This window comes from Ranitomeya variabilis, chromosome 6, assembly GCF_051348905.1.
Source record: "Ranitomeya variabilis isolate aRanVar5 chromosome 6, aRanVar5.hap1, whole genome shotgun sequence".
In the NCBI taxonomy this organism is placed as follows: Eukaryota; Metazoa; Chordata; class Amphibia; order Anura; family Dendrobatidae; genus Ranitomeya; species Ranitomeya variabilis.
In genome coordinates, this window is record NC_135237.1 from 427,133,025 (window position 1) to 427,152,076 (window position 19,052).

At 43.1% G+C, this 19,052-nt stretch overlaps 1 protein-coding gene across 1 annotated transcript in view; it reads right to left on the reverse strand.

The window, feature by feature from the left end:
- Positions 1–19,052, reverse strand: part of NPC1 (NPC intracellular cholesterol transporter 1) — an 88,376-nt gene that overhangs the window by 33,613 nt on the left and 35,711 nt on the right. The window contains exons 2-3 of the mRNA XM_077270359.1: positions 10,586–10,705; positions 6,715–6,821 (exon numbers count right to left, since the gene is read on the reverse strand). Of these exons, the coding sequence (XP_077126474.1) occupies positions 6,715–6,821; positions 10,586–10,705 (227 nt within the window). The remainder of the gene's footprint in view (positions 1–6,714; positions 6,822–10,585; positions 10,706–19,052) is intronic.

The following is a 19,052-nucleotide window of genomic DNA, read 5'->3' on the forward strand; positions in this document are numbered from 1 at the left end:
GTCTTTATTCTAGTTATGTAAATGTGTCTTTATTCTACACTGTGTTCCAAATTATTATGCAAATTAGATTTTTAAGTGTCAAAGATTTAATTGTTTTGTTTTTCAAATAAACTCATGGATGGTATTGTGTCTCAGGGCTCAATGGATCACTGAAATCAATCTTAAACACATGTGATAATTAGTTTTCCAGGTGATTCTAATTAAAGGAAAACTACCGTATATACTCGAGTATAAGCCGACCCGAGTATAAGCCGACCCCCCTAATTTTGCCACAAAAAACTGGGAAAACTTATTGACTCGAGTATAAGCCTAGGGTGGAAAATGCAGCAGGTACCGGTGAATTTCAAAATTAGAAATAGATACTCCATACCATTCATTATGGCCCCATAGATGCTCCACATAAAGCTGTGCCATATATAATGCTCTGCACCATTGCCCCATAGCTGTGCCATATAATGCTCTGCACCGTTGCCCCATAGCTGTGCCATATAGTGCTCTGCACCATTGCCCCATAGCTCTGCCATATAGTGCTCTGCACCGTTGCCCCATAGCTGTGCCATATAGTGCTCTGCACCGTTGCCCCATAGCTGTGCCATATATATAATGCTCTGCACCATTGCCCCATAGCTGTGCCATATATATAATGCTCTGCACCGTTGCCCCATAGCTGTGCCATATAGTGCTCTGCACCATTGCCCCATAGCTGTGCCATATAGTGCTCTGCACCGTTGCCCCATAGCTGTGCCATATAGTGCTCTGCACCGTTGCCCCATAGCTGTGCCATATAGTGCTCTGCACCATTGCCCCATAGCTCTGCCATATAGTGCTCTGCACCGTTGCCCCATAGCTGTGCCATATAGTGCTCTGCACCGTTGCCCCATAGCTGTGCCATATAGTGCTCTGCACCGTTGCCCCATAGCTGTGCCATATATATAATGCTCTGCACCATTGCCCCATAGATGCTCCACATAAATCTGTGCTGCTGCTGCTGCAATAAAAAAAAAAAAAAAACACATACTCACCTGTCTTGCTTGCAGCTCCTCGGCGCCATCTTCCCGGCGTCTCTCCGCACTGACTGATCAGGCAGAGGGCGGCGCGCACACTATATGCGTCATCGCGCCCTCTGACCTGCACAGTCAGTGAGGAGAGAGAGACGCCGGGAAGATGGAGACAGCGCCCGGCGTGTGGAACGCGGACAGGTGAATATGCGATACTTACCTGCTCCCGGCGTCCCGCTCCTTCCCCCTGCCTGTCTTCGGTGCCGCAGCCTCTTTCTCTATCAGCGGTCACCGGCACCGCTTCATTAGAGAAATGAATAGGCGGCTCCGCCCCTATGGGGGGTGGAGCAGCCTATTCATTTCTCTAATGAGCGGTCCCACGTGACCGCTCAGGGGAAGAGGCTGCGGCACCCGAAGACCGTGGGACGGGCAGGGGGAGCGACAGGAACGCCGGAAGCAGGTAAGTATATGACCGTGCTCACCCGCCGACCCCACCACCGATCATGACTCGAGTATAAGCCGAGAGGGGCACTTTCAGCCCAAAAATTTGGGCTGAAAATCTCGGCTTATACTCGAGTATATACGGTACTTAAAAATGATGTTCCACATTATTAGGCAGGCCACAGGTTTCAAGCAATATGGGAAATAAAAAGGATCTCTCTGCTGCTGAAAAGTGTTAAATAGTGCAATGCCTTGGACAAGGTATGAAAACATTAGATATTTCACGAAAACTTAAGAGTGATCATCCTACTGTGAAGAGATTTGTGACTGAAACAGAGCACAGACAGAGTTCATGCAGATAAAGGCATAATGAGGAAGGTTTCTACCAAACAAATTCATTGGATTAAGAGAGCAGCTGCCAAAATACCATTAGAAAGCAGCAAACAGTTATTTGAAGCTGCTGGTGCCTCAAAGTGTAGGATCCTTCAAAGGCTTGCTGTGGAGCATAAACCTACTATTCGGCCACCCTTAAACAGTGTTCACAAGCAGAAACGGTTGCAGTGGGTCCAGACATACATGAAGACTAATTTTCAAACAGTCTTGTTTACTGATGAGTGTCGAGCAACCCTGGATGGCCAGATTGATGGAATAGTCGATGGTTGGTGGATGGCCACCATGTACCAACAAGGCTGCGACGTCAGCAAGGAGGTGGAGGAGTCATGTTTTGGGCCAGAATCATAGGAAAACAGCTGGTAGAGCTGTTTAAGGTTCCTGAAGGTGTGAAAATGACCTATGCATAGTATATAGAGTTTCTGACTGACAAGTTTCTTCCATGGTATAAAAAGCAGAAACATGCCTTCAGGAGCAAAATCATCGTCATGCATGACAATGCACCATCTCATGCTGCAAAGAATACCTCTGAGTCATTGGCTGCTTATGGGCATAAAAGGAGATAAACTCATGGTGTGGCCACCATCTTCCCTGACCTTAACCCTATAGAGAACCTTTGGAGTATCATTAAGCAAAAGATCTAAGAGGGTGGGAGGCAGTTCACATGAAAACAGAAGCTCTGGGAGGCTATTCTGACTTCATGCAAAGAAATACAAGCAGAAACTCTCCAAAAACTCACAAGTTCAATGGATGCAAGAATTGTGAAGGTGATATCAAAGAAGGGGTCCTATGTTTACATGTAACTTGGCCTGTTAGGATGTTTTGGAGTTAAATAGCTTTTTTGCTCAGTGAATGTGACCTCCTAATGCTGCAAATTCCACAAATGAGCATTTTCAGTTCTTTAAAACATATCAAATATTTAGAAATTCTACTGTGCCTAATAATTATCATTGGGAGGTTTCTTCAATAAAATTCGATGTATAATCTAACGGGTGATTACTTTTATTAGACTGTCATTTGCATCGACCTTTTAGGAAAATCCGAGAAAAATATAATTTGCATAATAATTTGGAACATGGTGTAGTTAGCAGTGTGATTAGAAGCCAGAAAATAGAGTACATCAGATCCTGGCCAAGCTTCACTCTCTACCAGTCGTTGGCTGGAGCCACAGGTGAATGGTCACATACGGCACATACACTCACTGTTCCTTGTTTTAGGGCCCGCCCAACATTCACAAGGTGAGGGTATAACACGGACGATGACAGCATCGCAATGCTGGGACTGGCCGGCAGCTCTGACTCGAGTGACAGCTCCACGTATTTATATGCACTTGTCATGTTCAGGAGAGCCGCCGACCAGTCCGTGCATGGAGAGGTGACCCACGTCCATGTTATATGGCCGTCTGACTGCGCCAGCTGTGACTGCAGTTTCTCCCCACTGCAATGACTGACAAGCCTTGCTCTGTTACATTTTCTTGCTTCACAGCTGACTAAAAAGACAGACATGACTGGTCAGTAATTAGTAATTAGAACCACTTGGCTACCTTAACTTAGACAGGAACTCTCACCTGAGAGGTTACTTTTTAATAATCCTGACTTTACTACCCTGCTATTAACTTAAAGGGAAATTTGTGATATCAGATTCCTTTACAATTGGTTTCCCCATACCTTTTCTCCCCCCTTTTACAATACAGTAAGTAAATGTCAAATATCTAAATTTGGTTTGTACTGGCCAATGAATACAGCAGAATATGGAAGTGGAAGCACAGTTACAGTGCAGGACTTTTTTTTCTTACAGAGAAAAACAGTGTCACTGATATTGTGCCATTATGTAATGGAATACTACAGTGTTATGTTGTACGGTGGGGAAAATAAGTATTTGATACACTGCCAGTTTTCCTACTTAAAAAGAATGGAGAGGTCTGAAATTTTTTTATCGTAGGTACACTTCAACTGTGCGAGACAATCAAAAAAACAAAACATTTTTGTAAATAATGAAATTGCATTTTATTGAATGAAAGAAGTATATGACACAATAGAAAAACAGAAATTAATATTTGGCACAGAAACCTTTGTTTGCAATTACAGAGGTCAGAAATTTCCTAGTAGTTCTTGACCGAGTTTGCACACACTGCAGCAGGGATTTTGGCCCACTCCTCACAGATCTTCTCCGGATCTTTCAGGTTTTGGGGCTGTCGCAGGGCAACTGAGTTTCAGCTCCCTGCCAAGCTTTTCTATTGTGTTCATGTCTGGAGACTGGCTAGGCCACTCCAGGATCTTGAAATGCTCCTTATGGAGCCACTCCTAGGCCTCTTTCACACTTCAGTCTTTTGGCGTCAGTTTGAAACCGCCATTTTCGTCAAATAGCGGATACGCCAATTTTTTTTTGGCGGATCCGCTATTTTCCCATAGACTTGCATTAGCGACTGCTTGTGGCGGATGGTCGTCCGTTCCATCCGCCATGTGACGGACCCGTCGAGATTTGGCGGACGTCGTCTAGACATAGACGGACATTGTAACGTTTTTTTGTCTGCGCCAAAATGGCGGTTTCGTCACGTCCGCCATTTGCTAGAATGGTCGCCTATGGGCGACGGATCCATCGCAATCCGTCATTTGGCGGATTCGTCGCCCCAATCCGCTTTTTTCAATTGAGCATGCTCCAAAAAGTAGATACTTTGCCCAGACAACCCCAAAACTATATAAACAGGGACAGGTGGGCCTCATTCCTCAATGTGCCATCAAGCAGAGAGAGAACACGGTGCCAGCCAGCAAGACAGACCCTGCGAGCAGCCATCAAGACAGACCCTGCCAGTAATTTTTCAGGATTTTCCCTCAATTCAGTATACAGTGTGGAATAAACGCCACGGGTCATGCGTCGGGCTGTGATAGGATGGATCCACAAACTTCTTTTCCGCCGCTGCCGCAGGATGCGCAGTCTTTCTTCCTCTTTGTCCCGAATGATGACTGCCAACCGATTAGCCTCAAAAGTGAAATCGGCACATATGTTCACAATATTTGCCAGTACTCCTTCCATCTCTGCCACTTTCTCTACAACCTTTCAAAGATGTGGTGTAAATACACTGTATATATAGTTTCCCAGTAGTTTCCAGTAGCCAGTCACATTTCCAAGAACTTTGTATTAGCCAATCACATTGAGATCCTCGGTTTTTAAAAAACGGATCCATAAAAAAACGGTTCCAACGGATGTAAAAAACGGTTGCAACGGTTCTAACGGATCCGTTTTTTGACGCATCCGTGTAACGGATCCGTCAAAAAAACGGATCCGTTAGAACAGTTTTCTCAACAATTTTGACGGATTCGTCAATATGTCGGAGCAGACTGAACCCAAACAACTGAAGTGTGAAAGAAGCCTTAGTTACCCTGGCTGTGTGTTTCGGATCATTGTCATGCTGGAAGACCCAGCCATGGCCCATCATCAACGCTCTTACTGAGGGGTAAGGAGGTTGTTGGCCAAAGTCTCGCGATACACAACCTCATCCATCGGCTCTTGAATACAGGGCAGTCATCCTCTCCCCTTTGCAGAAAAGCACCCCCCAAAATATCAGGATTTCCCTACCACACTTCACGGTTGGAACAGTATTCTTGGGGTTGTACTCATCCTTCTTCCCCCAAACACAGGGAGTGTAGTTGATACCAAAAAGTTCCATTTTGGTCTCATCTGACCACATGACCTTCTCCCATTCCTCCTCTGGATCATCCAGATGGTCATTGGTGAACTTCAAACAGGCCTGGATATGTGCTAGTGTGAGCATGGGGGCCTTGTGTTTCCTGCAGGATTTTAATCCACGACAGCGTAATGTGTTACCAACGGTAAAGTTTGAGACTGTGTTCCCAGCTCTCTTCAGGTCATAGACCAGTTCCTCCTGTGTAGTCCTGGGCTGATTCCTAAACTTTCTCAGAATCATTCTTACACCACGTGGCAAAATGTTGCATGGAGCCCCAGACCGCGGAAGATTGACAGTCATCTTGGGTTTCTTCCATTTTCTAATAATTATGATAAACAGTGGTTGCCTTCTCACCAAGCTGCTTGTCTATTTTCCTGTAGCCCCCCTGACCCTTGTGCAGGTCTACAATTTTTTCACTGGTGTCCTTAGCCACCTCTTTGATCTTGGCCATGGTGGAGACGTTGGAGTGTGATTAATTGAGTGAGGGGACATAGGTTTTTTATACAGGTAACGAGTTCAGACAGGTGCAATTAATACAGGCAATGAGTGCAGAGTAGAAGGGGATTCTAAGGCTATGTGCACACGTAGGAAAAGAGGTGCAGAATTTTCTGCACAAAATCCGCATCTCCTGGCAGAATCCGCAGCTGCGGATTTGCCGCAGTTTTAATGCGGAATTGATGGGGATTTTCTGCGGTTTTTGCCACTGCGGATTTTTAACATGGAGGGGTGCTGAAACGCTGCAGATCCGCACAAAAGTGACAAGCACTTCTTTGAAATAAACAGCAATTCCGCACTGATTTTTCCGCACCATCTGCACAGCTTTTTTTTTTCCCCATTGAAGAACATTGTACTGTACATCACAGTGCAGATCTGCAGCGTTTCTGCACGGAAAAATCCGCTGCGGATCCGCAGCAAATCCGCATCGTGTGCACATAGCCTCAAAGGTCTGTGAGTTTAAAATTCTTGCTGGTTGACAGGTGATCAAATACTTATTTCATACAATAAAATGCAAATTTCATTATTTAAAAATCATACAATGATTTTCTGGATTTTTTTTTAGATCCTGCCTCTCACAGTTGAAGTGTACCCATGATAAAAATTACAGACCTTTTCATTTCTTTGTAGGTGGGAAAACTTGCGAAATCGGCAGTGTATCAAATACTTATTTTCTCACTGTAAATGGTTCAACTAACCACTTACCTGGACAAGAACTGTAAGGGTAGCTGCAGGTTTGTGTTCAAAGTTGTCAGCTGCTGTACATCACAGCACAAACTAACATTTCCATAGTAAAAGGATGGGCATAGTTGCTGCAAAACATGGAGTAAAATTAATCAGTGCATGGTACCATTAAATTCTTTGTTTAACTGGACACTGTCTTATTATGCGGGATTTATACCCCCAGCAAATGACAACAAACTCTTTAAAGAAGGAACTTCATAATCTACACTTATACTACACAAATAAGCAACCGTGATTATTATGCTTAAATATGATGCATCACCTTCAATTTCAGGAACTAAAAGGAATTGAACATAGAATGCAACCTCTAAAATATACTGTATATACCGGTAATCAAACTTTAACTTTGGGCAGAAGATTGGTGAAAGAGGAGGACTTTAAAAGATTTCTGACAGCACAGAATGACTGTGCAAGCAAAGTCCTGCTGCTCGGCACTTCACGGCAGGGTCAGTCATTTCACCCCCTGCTGCCTCCTCACCACTACCGGAGCTACCGCCTCACCATCACCGGAGCTGCAGCAAATTTTAGGCCACGCCTCTGACCACACCCATTTCACAACTAGTCACACCCATATCCACGTCCCAACCACAGCCATTTAGCACGGCTGATCACACTGTTTTATATACAATAATTATAAACAAAAAAATATGGCCACACAGTGCTCCATACTGTATAATGGCCACACATGATGCTCAATACTGTATAACGGCCACCACACATGATGCTCCATACTGTATAACGGCCACCACACATGATGCTCCATACTGTATAACGGCCACACACAGTTCTCCATACTGTATAATGGCCACACACAGTTCTCCATACCGTATAACGATCCCACATGATGCTCAATACTGTATAATGGCCACACATGATGCTCCATACTGTATAATGTCCATTGGCCACACATGATGCTCCATACTGTATAACGGCCACACAGTTCTCCATACAGTATAATGCCCCCCCCTCCTGTATGCATGGCTCATCTCCCTCCCATCCCGTACGCATGGCTCATATTCCCCCCGTATGCATGGCTCACATCCCCCCCGTATGCATGGCTCATATTCCCCCCCCCCCATATGCATGGCTCATATTCCCCCCCTCCTGTATGCATGGCTCATATTCCCCCCCTGTATGCATGGCTCATACTCCCCCCTGTATGCGTGGCTCATATTCCCCCCCTGTATGCATGGCTCATATTCCCCCCCCCCCCGGTTCTCCGGTGGGCCAGTCCGAGCCTGCTCACCAGTCGAAAAGTACTTCCCAACCATGACGTATATATACTTCAAATGTTAGGAACAAACAATAAAAATAAACCTTCCCACCTCTGCTTGTTTTCCTTCCATCTCCACCCTGATCTTTCAAAGAGGTAAAGAAGGGCTGAGATAGATGGAAACCAAGCAGATGGGAAGATGTATATAAAATGATTGGTCCCACCATGACTCACCGAGCGTGTTAACTTTGTTTGAACAGTCATTCTGTGCCGACAGAGACCCTTTAAGCAGCAAGAGAAAGGCGCCTACAAACCTCGACTGATACCCTGCCTCACCAATTTGCTGTGGCTGTGACTGTCTGGGTACATTGAGAGTCTCAGACTATCCCCTTATGAGCAGCAGATTGCTTGTTTTGCATATTAACGTCTTGGAAAAAGCCAACCTCTACTTGAAAATTAACCCCTTAGAAGCAACTGTATCTTCCTCCTTTATTTGGTATGCATAATACGCAAATAAATTATATATTAGTGACTATTAAAAAGATATTTAGTATTAAAGGGGTTTTCCCATTAATAAAAGTTAATTTTAATCAACATTTCAGTGGAATAAAAATAATTTCCACAATTGGATGTGTTAAAAAAACAAAAACAAAATGTTCCTGTGCCGAGATAATCTTATAAATGTGCCCTTGCTGTGCACTGTGTAATGGTCGTGGGAAAAGCCCTTTAAAAGTAAAAACTTTAGGTACCTGATGGGCAGTGAGGAAAATTTCAGCCAAATTTCTGTTTTGTCGCTTTACCATTTTTTGGGATACTTGGAGGGTCATATGTGTGATTTTTTTTTTTGTTAAGAGTTTAGTAAGGGAAGAAAAAATTCTCCCATTATATGCTAAGGATCAGCAAATAGACAAAACAGCGAATCAGGACACATTGTGCTAGATCTGAGTACAAGGCTTCACCGCCATTCAAATGATGTATAATCAGCTCGCCATCTCACATCGCTGCCAGAGAAAATCTCAGATTTTGTGCTCACCCTGGTAAAAGGAAAAAAGCCTATGTCGTTGTAAGGCTATGTTCACACTAGGTGTTTATGCGTTTTACAGTACCAGCAAAAACTAGGAGTTACCACAAGCTTGCTTATTTTTACCCCTGATTAAATTTAACAATTGCAGTGTTTTCTTTCCATCTACAGGAAGAAACAAGAAAATGCAAAAATGCTGTGAAGAAATGCAGCAAACAGGATTTGCTGTGTTTTAGCAGAGTTTTTGGTGAATAAAACGAACTTTTTTTTAAGCATCTACTGTAGACCTATTCTGCACCAGAATCAAGCATTTTTGTTGCCAACAGAGCAGGTTTTGGCTGCAGAAAAAAAATGCAAAAATACTGCATGTAAACACAGCCTAATGCTGAGGACAATCAGTGACCTATGTTTAAAAAAAAACATTACATTTCATCTATGGTCACTTTCTAGGTTTTTCTTACAATCGATAGGCGCTTTTAAAAGCTGTTATAACTCCAAGATGTATGGAAACCCGTGTGAGTTCAGAATCTGCTACCCAAGACCAACAGCAATTCAGCTACATCCAGAACTTGCAGTCTACGACATTATGGCAGGCACGGGTATCCAATATGTGGACTGTCACAAAATGATGGGAAACTTATGACTATGGAAAACAAACCCACACTGATCAAATCATTAAAGCAAGTTTCTCTTTTCAAGAGTATGCATCCTTTATAAAAGGATGGACCAACACCAGGATGGCCAAGTCCAAAAGTATGAAGACAACTGCACATAACATTCATAAGTGCTAAATTAGTAGTTTGTTCCAAACCCGTAATGGGTCAAGGTCTCCTTTATTGCTACAACAATGAATACATTGTTATCTCAGATCTGGGAATGTCAGCAGTCTTGTTTGTTGTTTGGCGAATCTTTCTAGGTCGGGCCCACAGCCATGATGCTGAAACATTAAAAAAAAAATATGCCGGTATATATACAATCCCAGGGGTAAATTCAATTGCAGAATTGCTGTGAATTTTACACAAAAATGTATACTACAATACATATGGATCAGGCTTACAGTTCACAAGTAACAAAAGCTCTCAAAGCCACCAGAGAATACTGAGACTCTCCAAGTCGGCACGTCGGTCCTGGCACAGAGTCTTGTAGATTTTTACCCAGTGTAACCTATAGGGTGAAATCTACATCAATATCAGCACACTGCACATTGGCAGAAAAATCCACAGTGGATAGTCCATTAGTGAATAAATCAGGTTAATTTCGGCGAGAAGAAGCAGAGGTCATTTGTGTACCCCACCAGTGGTCAAAATTGATCTCTAGAAGAAAGCACCTTGATTCAAAGAATGTAAGTGACAAGCTTGTAAAAGGAAAATGGCCTGGCACATTTCCACACACTGACAAAGAAACCATAGACAGTGTCCGGTAGAGGCCAGCTGTGTACGGTGACCCATAACAAACCATTCAGTGCACTGGACCCGCGTTGGCTCTGGCACCCAATGACCAGACACAGACCAGTCACATGAGGTCACATGATTACACGATGAGCTACCAAACATGTTGCATTAGTTGTAGGGTGAAATAACCCAGATAAGGCGGCATACCTGAAGTAGTTCATACCCCTCCTTGGGTAGGGGTTTTGGAGGGCCCAGATATTCACAGTTGTAACGGCCCACATCTGCATCCCCACACTCTCCATACCAGACACAATGTTGAGACGATACCTGCAATAAAAAATGGTAAATCTGAAAAATTGTTGCATCGAACAATAATTTTTTTATTTTTTTTTTAATAAAGTTTGTGATTGTGATTTTCACAGGAGCCCCTGGGGATTTATTTATTTATTTTTTAACACATACTTTGTCCTTTCTGGAAAAATTTTCAGCAGTTTCCTTATCAACAGAGGGCAGATTATTCAGACAGGTAACACCTTTAAACACAGCTGATAAAACAGGATCCACCATTCACAATAGGCGGTGTCTTCAGCCGCTTTCACACATCAGGTTTTTGCCGTCAGGCTGAATCCGGTGAATTTTGAAAAAAATGGATCAGGCGAATGATGCAGCCGGATCCGTTTTTTTCTTATGGACTTTTATTTAGTGTCGGATGGCCTCACATTTCGTCCGTTTTTCGACGGATCCATCGAAAATAGTTTTTCCAGCATCTGGAAAAAACAGAGTAACGTTTTTTGTCTGTGGCAAAAAAACGGACAGCGCCGGATCTGGCTCTGTCCGGTTTTTGCTACAATGGAAGCCTATGGGCGCCGGATCCGTCACATGATGGAATCCAGAACCGGATTTGTTTTTTTTTTTTGTTTTGTTTTGTTTTTTTAACTGCGCATGCTCAGATTATTTTAGGATCTAATTAGCTGGATCACCTAGTCGGATCCGTCGAAAAAACTGATCCATCAGTTTTTCACAATCTGCGACGGATCCGTTTTTGCCGGATTGTGCCTAACGGTAAAAACCTGATGTGTGAAAGCAGCCTTAGTTGACCCTGCTCCCCCCTACACAATAAACTTTGCACAGGCTCATAAGATGCTTCAATACAAAAAAATAAAGACAATGTCTGTTCATTGCTAATGTACATGTGACCCATATTCCTCTCTTCCCACGAAGAGCCAGCACAACATTTCCAGCGATGTTCCCAGTAATGATGTATAGAGATAACACGTCATATTGGGTAAGGAGGGGGGATGAAAGCCATGGTGGAGGTAATAAGGCTGGGAACACTGCTATAGCGTCTGTGTTACTTTAAAGGGTATGTGCACACGTCAGGATTTTGTCAGGATTTTGTCAGGATTTTGTCAGGATTTTTCCTCAGGTTTTGTAGCCAAAACCAGGAGTGGGTGATAAATGCAGAAGTGGTGCATATGTTTCTATTACACTTTTCCTCTAATTGTTCCACTCCTGGTTTTGGCTACAAAACCTGAGGAAAAAGCCTGACAAAATCCTGACAAAATCCTGACAAAATCCTGACGTGTGCACATAGCACTTGGAGTGGGCTGAAGTTTCATTTATGTTGTTATTTTATCACTTATGCTGCAGGGTTTTACTTTTACTAAGGCTGGATAACCCCATAAATTCCTCCTGAACCCCCTATACACATGCACACTCAGCCAAGAGTGTAATCTTAAGTGGGTATTCCAATTTTAGACAGATCATAAACATCATTCCATATGTATGTCATGTACAATGGAGAACAACGTTCTGCATAGCCCAGCGCCATTATCTAGGTAAGCCATCAGGTCACCTCTGATAACAGTGGATTTTGAACCCATACAATCCACAACTATCAGTTCTCCTGAAGTCTTTTAAAGCCAGTATATAAACTATTCAGACTGAATAGCGATTGGTTTCCACTTCAGAGAAAAGAAAAAAGAAAAAAAAAAAACAATCTTCAGTTTTTCAACCCAGTGGTTTCAGGTGAAAATGTACTTTGTCTAAATAACAGACAAATAATGGAGTGCCCTTCTTACTTTACATGGGGTACTATTGCATTTAAAAATGCTATATACAAACACCTTCCAAACCGGCGGTATCCTGCGATGTTGGCACAGTTGGATGGCGCACTCGAGTGACATCGTTAGGCTGTGGTGCTCAAGTAACATATCAGAAGCCGCTGAGGAGCAGCAGCGCTTATGTGTAGTAGGAATGCTGCATCTGATCAGTGGCTGCCGATGAGCACTGCAGCCCATCAGTGACCACACTTACAAGCACTGCAGCTGCTGAACGGCTGTCAATCTGTCACGTGGCCACTGCAGCCCAACAATGTCTGAGTAACAGACCCGAACCAACATTGTTGTAATGGTACCAGTCTGGGAGGGGTGCAATGTGGCATTTATATTCAATTAGTGGAGGGGAAAAAAAAACAAAAAAACAAAAGAAAAACCCTCCAGTCATGAACCTTCCCTTGAGAAAGCATGGCGATTTAGTGGGCAAAACGCGCATCGGGGTTGTTTACTTATGCAGAGGTGGTATCTTTGCGACTTGGTAAGGTTATATATGCCACTATTCGTATATACACATTTTAGTGGTTAATGATGCCAAACTTGCATACCTTTTTATTCCACATTCGTGTTTGTACCTCTTAGGGATAGCAATGATTCTTATTGGTATGGGTTTTCCCTATCTGAGGCAGTACCTAATTAAAGGGATACAAACTTGCAGAGTAGACCTTACCATAAAGAGTTTTCTGAACTGTATCTGAACGTTCTGTAATTATACATTTCTGCAGAGAACCACTACTGTGTGTCCTTATTTTGCACTTGTTTGTGTGTGATTAGTATGTAATATTTTAGGTGCTAATAAAGTGTTTCTATACAGTTTTAAACACTCCTGTGCTCCGCCTATTTTATAATGCTTATTTTGGAGTGTTTTTTTTCTGTGGCTGAGTGTATGGTGCCCTGTCCACATATCACTATGAGTCTGGGTCTTCTGGTTATAAGCAAAAGCGATCGGCCTCCAGGGTTCATGTATCTAGTATAATCGCAATTATAATGGAATAAAAAGTTCTGCATTTTATGGTGTAAAATACAAAGTAGGTTTACACAGGAGTGGTGTGCAAGTCCATGGTCATCAGGTTCGCCCATCAATAGTGAAGAGTAAAGTTCGGGGTCTGTACCGGCCGCGCATGGACATCTTCCAGAAGTTTCTTTCACAGTTCAGGTTTGGCACCCCAAACTAAGCTTCTCTAAGGCTTCAGTGCAGCCAATCATCAAGCTTTTCCTGTGTGGGCACTTCCGGCCCCATCACAGCTAGATCAAGTAATAGCATGGCTGCAATTGACCGGTGAACGAACCATGTTAAAAGTTAAGAAAAGAGTATTAAAAAAAACAAAAAAAAAAAAACAAACACACAACATGGGGTCCCTCAGCTGTCTGCTTTTACTTTTTTTTTTTAATTATCTTTCTTAAAAATGGCGGAGTCCCCCCATTTTTTTTTTGTATAATCAGCCAATCTAAAGCCGACAGCTGGGGGCTGGTATTCTTAGGCTGGGAAGAACCATGGTTATTGGGCCCTTCCTAGCCTAAAAAAATAGCACCCCACAACCGCCTCAGAAAAGGCCCATCCATTAGATGCACAAATTCTGGCAGCTTTGCCGGTTCTTTCTGTTCGCCATGGTGCGTTGGCAAGCACGGTAATATTTTGAGGTTCGTGTCAGCTGTGTAATGTCTGCTGACTAAGCCCAGAGGTTAGTAACGGGGCAGCACCTATCAGACGCCCTCATTATTAACCCAATAACAAAACTCCCTAACAATTTCCCAGAGAATGCAACTCCATAGACTGGAGCAGCAGCCACTGCCACACCCGGCTGTTGTAAACTGTGGTGAGGTCAGTAAGGTTACCTCAGTACACAGCGTCTGGTTCTCAAGAGGGCAGATCAAGTGCCGGACTAATGAGCGACCACGAGTCCGGCACTCATTAATCCGGCTGATGTAACCATAATGACTTCAGCACAGTTCACAACAGCGGGGTTCTCTTGGACCACAGTGCGAGACATGGCAGTAGTAGCTGCTCCAGTCTATGGAGCTGCGTTCTCTGAATGGAGCTCCATAGGCAATTCCCGCAGCTAAATAGGAAAGGGTTCTTTACAGTTAGAGCAGTCAGACAGTAAAATGACCTAACGCAAGACGTAGTAATAGCAGACACCATGACAGGTTTTAAAAAAGGGCTGGATGATTTCCTCAGTACACATAACATTGTGGGTTATAGTTAATTTAAGGACAAAATGTACAATTAGTTTAGAAAGGTTGAACTTGATGGACCTAAGTCTTTCTTCAACCTATGTAATTATGACACCGCCAATATAGACTACACTTCAAAGTTATCGATAGTGACCACAGGAACTAAGGAGACAGACAGAAGAAAACGGAAAAAGTTTGGCGATAAGTGCTATATCAGTGCGGGGCCATGCACAACCAGCGACAAGTTCAAACTCCTACTAACAGAGGTTTTGTGCCTGGGAAGAATGAAAGACATGGTCCCTCTTTCTGGCAATGGTTGATACTGTATGTCAGGCAATGACCCATGTAAAATTTATCACCTCTCAATTGGACAGATGAAAAGGGTTAAAAAGGGTAAATCTAGTAAAGCTTTTATAAATTTTTTTAATATATAAAATTCATTAGAGTAACAAAGAGTAAAGAGGTCATTGGTTTACATGAACATTTATATATTAGAAAATAGCCTAACACCAGACATGACTGCACTTCTAGCTTAAAGAGGTCATTTACGAGCAAGTAATCATGTGCATGTGACAGGACAGTCAGGAGACTACACTGTGTAACCCTTGTGGTTCTCTATTTTAATTCTTGCTTAGCTCACCAAAAATCAGAGACCGTGGTAATCACTTGACCTTTCACACTGTCGAACCGAGACTTTAGGACAAGCATACACTGCTAATTAGTGTCTTCTCATATTGGTGGTATTAGTGGTTCAGTAATAGGCTCGTACATGGCTGTGTACCTCCTGTCTAATCAGCTGCTTCGGTGCAGTTTTTCAGCTCAGAACAATTTACAATTGAAGCCTCCAGACATATAGAAACTGCCCAAACATGCCAATGTTCACAAGGTTGTACTTCGGATGAGTGCTAGCTAATGTTTTATCAGGAACATCAACAAAAAAAACTTCATAAATAAGACTATAATACTCTTAAAAATAATATTTTGTATTAAATATCATAAAATATAAACATGATATATATTAAAAACAAGCGAGACCACAGATGAAAAAACGGTGGAAGCACGGACCAGGGAACAATTGTACTATGTGAAAAAATGCAAGACTCATGTGTATAAATACAATAAATAAAAAAGCACAGTGCATGGAATAATCATTAAATCAATATTTATGTGCTCCCGTGCAGTCGTCGGGCACATCAAAACAACGCATGCTGACCCATCCGCATACAACGCATGTCCCTGCGTACCCAGCGTTAAAGATAGGTACGCAGGCGGAAGTAGGCGGAGCGTAAGGGGGGGAAGTACGCAGCCATACAGAAGTGTGAAACTGGCCTAATACACTGAACATGTACTTAGGGATGTGGAAGGCTTAACTCACAGCGATTTCTAGAGAGCAATAATCCTAAGAAAATGAGCAATAAGACATGTGATGGAGCTCTACATCCTACAGTGGCTACTAGGTAAGTGGGAAGGGCTCTGTTCTCTTGACTAGGGATGTGGGGTCAAGCACAAGGGACACAATGAACACACATGGACTGATAAAGGTGCAGGCAGTAGCTACAAGAAAATGGTTTTGTTGTCACAATGGTAGTAAAATTGTTTTTTCACTATGGTGAAGGATGCTGTCACGCTATTTTGCCCTACTAAATTGCACCCAATGTTGTAGAGTTCATGTAAGGTCCATCCTTAAAGGGAACTTGTCACCCCCAAAATCGATGGTGAGGGAAGCCCACCGTCATCAGGGGCTTATCTACAGCATTCTGTAATGCTATAGATAAGCCCCCGATGTTACCTGAAAGAGGAGAAAAAGACGTTACATTATACTCACCCAGGGGCAGTCCCGCTCCGATGGGTGTCGCAGATCCGGTCTGGCGCCTCCTATCTTCATTCCATGACGTCCTCTTCTGGTCTTCACGCCGCAGCTCCGGCGCAGGCGTACTTTGTCTGCCCTGTTGAGGGTAGAGCAAAGTACTGCAGTGCGCAGGCGCCGGAAAGGTCAGAGAGGCACAGCGCCTGTGCACTGCAGTACTTTGCTCTGCCCTCAACAGGGCAGACAAAGTACGACTGCGCCGGAGCCGCGGCGTGAAGACCAGGAGAGGACGTCATGGAATGAAGATAGGAGGCGCCGGAGCGGACATGAGACACCCATCGGACCGGACTGGGACCGCCCCTGGGTGAGTATAATCTAACCTCTTTTTCTCCTCTTTCAGGTTACATCGGGGGCTTATCTACAGCATTACAGAATGCTGTAGATAAGCCCCTGATGACGGTGGGCTTACCTCATCATTGATTTTGGGGGTGACAGGTTCCCTTTAACATGTGTCTAGAAAGTTAAATAACAATAAAAAAAATAACAGCCCTTAAGGGCCTGATTGATCAAATCTTTCATACCAAAGTTCTGGCATAAAAGTTTTGAAAAGTCTAAAAATGTAGGTGCACTAATTTTTTTCCCTCACCTTTTGGAATTTTCACCCCAGTTTCTCCCAGCTCCGACGCCATAACTTTTCTTTAACTCATGATGATCTGTGGCTGTACTGCTGTGGGCATGACTGAACCAATATCCAGTGCCACCTAGACAATTGGAAGACAAATCTACATAGAAGGCAACTAAAGCTTTAATTAGGGTTGCACATTACATCTAAGGCGTTGGGGGCAGTTTAGTAGGGTAAAAGGAGGTGCCAACTTTGAGTCAGGCTTGCATATTTCTCTTCAGTAGTGTGAATAGGGGAACTTCAGGATTTCTGTCAAGGCTAAGATAAGTGCCAGAAGGCAAGCCTGATTTATATGCAGTGTCCTGACACAAGCTGGCACCATACAAGATTTATAGCCAAATAAAGCGTATATCTTGATCACTGCACCATTTCTCTCAGTTAAGACCGGCTTCCCGAGCACAGCTAGACTTTGCCCACTTATACCAATGATCTTAGCGCGAAACAACTTGATAAAAAACAAAAAACTAGAAATAAAATTACGGTACTTCATGATGCGCAATATTCACCACCTTCATTGCTTCTGCTTTATGCTGTTGTATTACATTTTTGGAAATGTGCTAAACTGTGAAAAATAAATCCGCTCCACAGTGCAGTCATGGATTCTCAGTATCCATGTAATGTATCCTGAACGCTGCACATGTGATGTGTGGTGCCGACCTAGCTTGAATCCAGGCCAATCGAGCAGAGAGCGGCCTCATCAGCCATTCATGCACAAAGTCAGACACAATGGACTACACTGTGGGACAAAGTGCAAATGTCTTCACAGAAAGCAAACACATAGCTTGTTTTATAGTTCATTTACTAGTAGGGCTATGTTCCCAAATCTTAGGACCCCAGCAACAGAGATGGGAGTGCAATAAGAAAAAAAAAAAAGTTATATGCCATGCTGGGATCCCATGTGGAAGCTGCAACTCGCAGGTTCCCAGGTCCACGCAACACATATACAGTGCTTTCCACGGACCACAGCATCGCGGGTTCCTGTCGGAATCTCAGCAAAACAGGATTTCGATATAAACCTTGATGAAGACTTAATGGAGCCCTTCACCGTTAGGGTAACAATGGTAGACCATGTTTTTATTTTTGCAAACCTCAAAAAGACTAACTGCCGAAACAGTGGTCAGACAGTCCACAGTGACTGCCTCACAACAATGAATGGCTTGGTCTGGTCTTCTGATGGAATCCTGTTTTTCAGGTAATCTGATCGACATATGGATACTGTGCTCAGAGGAGAGCATCCTTTATTTGTCAACCTAGCCTCATCCAGAAACATTATTTATCTATTAGTGGTCTTAAAAATTGTTTAGTGCAGAGAATGGCTTCATTCAGACACCTGTGTTTCAGATTAACGTGCTGTCAAAAGCGCCATGAACAGCGAACAGATCAATGTTAGCCCACTTACAATTGTACATGAGCGACTTTGCACAAAAAAAAAATAAAAAAAATCACAGCATGCCCAATTGTGGTCCAGTTAAGAACAAAGAGATAGTCACAACAGAAGACAAAAGCTTTAGAAATAAAGTTAAAAAAGATGGATAACCCCTTTAAACGGACGCAACTTTCCACAATGGAAGAGTGATTGAAAACCTACAGATCTGTTAATAAATGTACACTGCTCAAAAAATAAAAAGAAACACTAAGGGTATGTGCACACGTCAGGATTTCTTGCAGAAATTTCCTGAAGAAAACCGGAAATTTTCTGCAAGAAATCCGCATTTTTTTTTGCGTTTTTTTCGCCTTTTTTTTTAGCATTTTGCAAGCGTAATTAGCTTGCAGAATGCTAAAGTTTTACAAGCGATCTGTAGCATCGCTTGGAAAACTCACTGACAGGTTGGTCACACTTGTCAAACATAGTGTTTGACAAGTGTGACCAACTTTTTACTATAGATGCAGCCTATG